Here is a 5,587-nt window from a genome sequence, read left to right on the forward strand (position 1 = left end):
ACACACAGATAAAAACACAACAAACTGAGCAGTTACACACTCGACCATGAGCTGAACTGAGAGAGAGCTCGTACAGTAAACAGGAAGTAAAACTGGGAGGATTTTTGGTGAAGTAAATATATGTGCATGGTTGGATTGACCTGAAGGGGGCCCATGCTAACAGTGACCCACTGGGCCCCTGGTGGCCCCTGGTTACTCCTATTGCAACTGGAGTCACTTTTACTCAGAGAACAGATTAAAAATGTGACCTCAGAGCTCAGCCAGGGGTAACTTCAGGTCAAATCACTCTCTACAACACAACAGGAGAATTGTGAGTCAAACCTGGAAACATTCAAACTCTAATTCATGCAGCTCTAATCACAGACTGAAAGAACATCACCAACAGAATATTTACAGCCGCGTGACAAACATGGTTCATGTCACGTTTCCTGCTGTGCCATGACTATGGTCAAGCTTCGGTTTGGTTTAGGTATAAAACCACTTGTTCCTGGTTAAACTGGAGTCTACAGCAGCAGCTCTGTGACGGGACTTCTGACCTGTGCCATATTTTCTATATGAAGCCAATACACTATATATCAACCCTTTACACCATCATGAAATCCCCAAGATGTTTCCTCATTAAATCTGAATTGTCAGATGTTGTACTCAGTCACCCAGCTCTTGGTCCAGGTCCTGGTCATCTCTCACCTGGACCCGGACCTGGCCAGTCTGGTCTTCGATCAGCCCAGAAGGTCACATCACTGACCTACACTAACTACCCATGACCACCTGAGTCACATTCAAGTCAATAATGCTGCCTTCAGCGTGACCTCTGGGTCTGACCCCACTGCACCAAAACGAGTCTGGATCATATCTGAGACTTTTTGATATCTTGACATCTTACAGCTTGTCCAGTCCGGATTTGATCATATATGGGTCATGGTTTCAAATATCTGGGCAACTACATCTCTGGGTTCTGGGGTATTTTGTGCAGTGACCATCTACTTGAACTCAGTCCTTCAGCCTGATGCTCCTCCTCCTCCACTGAGCTCCTCTGATGAATGTGGTCTGTCATCACCATCCCTGCACACAGACAGTCTCAGTCCAGACGGTTCTGGTCTGTGGTTCCTGATGGAGGAAGCAGCTCCTGAAGCCTCCTCTCCTCAGAGAGCTCCTCCTCTCCTCACTCCTCTAGCCCCCCCACGTCTGACCAGCTCTGACTCTGACTCTCAGGTCACTTCTTCACCTGATCTCCTTCACTGATGAAACAGATGTAGAGCTGAGTCCTGACACCGAGTCTCTACTGACCTGAAGCTTCAGTGACGTCACTTTGGATAAATGTAAATGTACTGAAAGGCAAAATGACAGATATATTTACTGATGGAAAATTCCTGCCACAGGAAATCCTGTGTGTGACGCTGTTTGCTCGATCGATGCACTAACGAGCGCAGACGACCAACAGTGACGACTTCCAGCCTGGACAGAGGGTAAACAGCAGTGGACTTCCACACCGATCAATACTCCACAGGCTGGACTTCATGTCCACAGCACACATGGCACATTTCAACAACAGCCTGACAAACAATCTGTGGTGTTCACTGATGTGTTAACAATCTTTTATACACACAGTGACTCACAACAGACGCAAACACACACCTGAGCGCAGCCACGGGTCAGAATCTCAGTGGAAAATGGATCATGGGAGGTGAACTTTGGACGACGTCACCAATCTGGGTTCATTGATTTATTGTCAAGTAATAAAAATATAAAATAAAATCATTTTCAGGACATGAAAATTAAAAGCTAAATGTTCTGACTCATGCAGACGCTGCTGGTTGAGGCTGCTGCTTCAGAACAGAGGAGGTCAATGACTTTGGGTTTGTGATGCAGGAAAAATGAGATTTGAAAAACTTTTTTTTTCTTGCCAGAAGCGACGTCCCAGTTTCTCCTGCTGAGTTTTTCAAATGTCACATGTTGTTCTGTTCTGTGTACATGCAGTAAACAGCCCTGTGAGCATCAGACACTTCACTGAAAACAGTCAGAAGTTAAACACTGGACACATCTCACCCCCATTGGTCGCCATCTTGGCTGTGTAGCAGAGGGGGAGGGGCGAACAACATATTTTCAAACTTGTGCTGCAAAAAGCTGCCAATTCTTTTGTTTTATAAATGATTAATTGATTAATTTCATTTGAAATTTCTGTTGAGTTTATTCATATTAAGCTCTTCATATGTTTTGTGTGTCGGCTAAATCCCAGACAGAAATATAATAATATAATAATCATATATCGTCTGTCCATATATGAGTGATGTTGCCATAAATGTCACTTATATCATCATCACATATATAAATCCTCTGGACTTATGAAGATATAAGTTAATAACAGATATGAAATATACAAAATAAAATTTTTATATGTACATATATTAAAAAATCTATGATGATTTTCTCATATGGTATAAGATGCTGCGACCATATATATCAACAATATATATATATATATATATATATATATATATATATATATATATAATTTATATAATTTATATATGGAAGTTTATTTAAATAACATACATATAGAAATTCTATATGTTTATGTTTTTCTTATTAATTCCTCATTAATTTTAAACAAAGTGTCTCAGACTTGTGGACTCTACTGTTTCTAATATCATTAACTGGCTTTAGACTGGATATATATTTATGTAACATATGTCTACAATATAATCATACATACATAAATATATATATATTTGTACGGGCTAAACATTTATGCCAATATATGAAATTGTTCCAGTCTCTAATAGGTTTCATGTATAATTTTTATGTGCTTTTATTTTACATGTATAGAAATTCAATATATCTGCATAAAATAAATACAATTATTTTAGTGATCAAATTATTCTGCAGATGCATCAGATGCTGCCGTGCACACACTGAAATTCTTACTTTTATCAAAATAAAAATCAAACCAGTTGTTCATGTTTAAAATGAATATTTTCATCTTCAGTTAAACTGAAGCAGACGTGGAGGAGGAAACGCTGCTGAGCCAAGTCATCGTAAGGTCAGTGGAGGAAAGTGCAGCTCCAGAGTTTTCCAACATTACGACTCATATTCAGAGCAGAGCATGAAGCAAAACAGCTGCCGGATGATTTACAGGCCGGACTTTCCAGGAACAACTCACAAAGAAAGAAAGAAAATGGTGTCGTGACAAGTTGTGTCAACAACGTGGTCTTCAGCATGAATGAGATTTTCCAGAAATCATGAAATGGTTTGATAAGGTCTGACCTCCTGCAACAATAAAACATCAGTAGGCAGAGAGCGGGGTCGGTTCCAGGAAGAAGTGAGCAGGATAAATACTGGATGAATTACAATCACAGCTCGGCCCACTCAGAAGAACAGCCACCATTGTTCTAAATGATTCCTGCTGGGTCTTAGTTTTCACTGTCCTCAGCAGAGAGAAGGATTTCCATCCAGGTCTGAGACTGGGTCCGGCTCAGGGACGGTCCACACCTTCAACAGAGAGTCATCCAGTCTGGACCAGCATCAGAGGCGGGGGGGGGGGGGGGGGGGGGGGGGGGGGGGGCTGGACAGAGGAGGCAGCGGCAGTCTGGTGTCCGGTTGTGCTCAGAGCTTATGACACCAACGTTGCGTCAACATCCCGTCTCTGGCCGTCTGTTGTGTGACTGTTGATGTCTCCAGCATCAACCGGACGTCTCAGTGAGATGAATCTGACCCTGCTGACCTGCTACCTCTCATACACCTTTAGGCCTGAGTGCAGGGGAACGGGGTGTAGAGGGGCAGCTGGGTGACCAGAGCAGGTGATGTTAAACCCCCCCCCTCCCCACTTCCCCTCTGAGGGATAAATCCAGTCTGAACCAGGTTTAGAACTGACCCACCTCAGATTTGCATCATACAAGCTGCAAATTACAACGTGAGTCCATTTCTCTTTCTGTGCATTTTGTGTAAACGCCATAAACGTGACTGCAGCAGGAGTCCTGTAGAAATCTGCTGGTGACATTTGTCATTTGTGAAACATTTGCGACATGTGTGAGCGGCAGCTGCAGATGATTGTTTGGTCCAGAGGGAAACGGTTTTACAACTCGTGTTAAATTTGTTGTAAGATTTTCAGGTAAAATCCCACAAACCTTTGACCTGATTCTGACCTGAGACTGAAGGTTAAACACTTCTGCAGCGGCTTCACAGAAATTCACAATCACTTTTGAGAAGGCAGTTTTTGAAACCTCACTTCTTTCACCATCACCTGATTACTAAAGAAAAATGATCACATTTCACTTCCGTGCATGAAAACCATTCCTCTGGCTGCCTTTCATTATCTACTGTTACATCAGAACGCCTCCTTTTTTAAATTCTCAACTTCTGACATTAAGACGACGTCTGCCAACATTTCTCTGCTGCAGTTTGCAATGAACCTGCTAATTGTATGTATATGTGAGAGGAGACAAACTGATGGAAACAGACTTTGACACAAGAGAAGACTCAATAACTCAGAGCTTCTGGGTTCAAACTGAATTAAATCCAGTGTTTTCAAATGTTAAAATTTTTATTATGCTTAGTCATTAAACAGAAATCTGATTACTTCATCCCACAGTAAACTTCAGTGGGTCTCTGCAGGCTGATCCAGTTCACCTCTGGTAGTGGCACTCCACTCCAACCACTGCACCCTGGCTCCGTGTGATGGGACTCCCTCTGACCACTCTGGGGCTGTAGACCAGCGTGAAGGCGTAGATGAAGGCGTTCTCTGTCATCTGAGGAAAAAGAGAGTTTAAAAATCCTGTTTTTATATATGATGTGAATACATCGTATGAATGAAAAACCTTGTACCACTAGTCTGCTGCCGCAGCCGTGCAGCTCCGACTCAAAGATAAGCACATGAGCCAGGTTGTCGACGTCAGCGGCTGAACAACCACCGAGTGTGATGTGCTCTGGTTCTATCAGTCTGCCGAGGCCCAGCAGGTCCTGACTCACTTCCACCTGGACTCTGTTCTCCCCACACCTCACAGCAACGCGGTTGGTCCTCTCCAGCTGCTGCGGTTCAAACTTGACAGGAGGCTTGTTCACTGGATCCACTGGATCTTCCGGAAACCTCCAGGAGAGCGGTTCCAGCGGGGGCTGGGCCTTCACCTGGAGTCCACCAGCTTGTGGAGCAGATGCCCTGGAGTGCTCTCTCTCAGGTCCTGCTGATGACCCGGCTTCCAGCTCTGCAGGCTTCTGCGCCTCGACCCCCCAGTGGATTGGCTGTCTCCTACCGAGGACTCGAGTGTCACTAAGCCTCACACATGCAAACACAAAGCCACACACAAGAACCTGCCTGGACCCCATTGTTGCAAACACACTTTTCTATTCAGCTTTCTTAAGAATGAGGCTGACAAAGGAAGTGACTCCTCCCTCGACCTGATTAGCTGAATCCTCTCCACATGTGTGGGTCTCACAGCTGCACGTCCTTCACTAATTGGTCAGTTTGTCAGTGGCTGTGAGAAACTCAACGGTCCAGTGTTAATCCACAGGTGTTTTATTTCTGTGAAGACATATCTAGGAGGAAATGTGGCATTTGTACCAGTGTATGGTTTGTTTCTGTTTGATGGACATT

General features: G+C 43.8%; 1 protein-coding gene across 1 annotated transcript; it reads right to left on the reverse strand.

Moving 5' to 3' along the window:
- Positions 1-4,521: 4,521 nt before the first annotated feature.
- LOC139614411 (zona pellucida sperm-binding protein 3-like) lies at positions 4,522-5,387 on the reverse strand. Its single transcript, XM_071471650.1, has 2 exons — positions 4,822-5,387; positions 4,522-4,745 (listed from the first exon to the last, which is right to left on the reverse strand). Exons 1-2 carry the CDS (start codon positions 5,317-5,319, stop codon positions 4,623-4,625), a joined length of 621 nt encoding a protein of 206 aa, XP_071327751.1. The 5' UTR covers positions 5,320-5,387; the 3' UTR covers positions 4,522-4,622.
- Positions 5,388-5,587: the final 200 nt, after the last annotated feature.

The sequence above is a fragment of the Trachinotus anak genome, unplaced genomic scaffold (genome assembly GCF_046630095.1).
Source record: "Trachinotus anak isolate AG129_WGS33_773 ecotype Australia unplaced genomic scaffold, CSIRO_AGI_Tana_v1 ptg000034l, whole genome shotgun sequence".
NCBI classification, from domain to species: Eukaryota; Metazoa; Chordata; class Actinopteri; order Carangiformes; family Carangidae; genus Trachinotus; species Trachinotus anak.

Bases quoted from the DNA above. Each gene is read 5' to 3' on its own strand.
- LOC139614411 (XM_071471650.1), bottom strand. From the start codon at position 5,319: ATGGGGTCCAGGCAGGTTCTTGTGTGTGGCTTTGTGTTTGCATGTGTG. The intron at 4,746-4,821 runs GTACAAGGTTTT...CTTTTTCCTCAG, and splicing joins GCTGCGGCAGCAGACTAGTG to ATGACAGAGAACGCCTTCAT.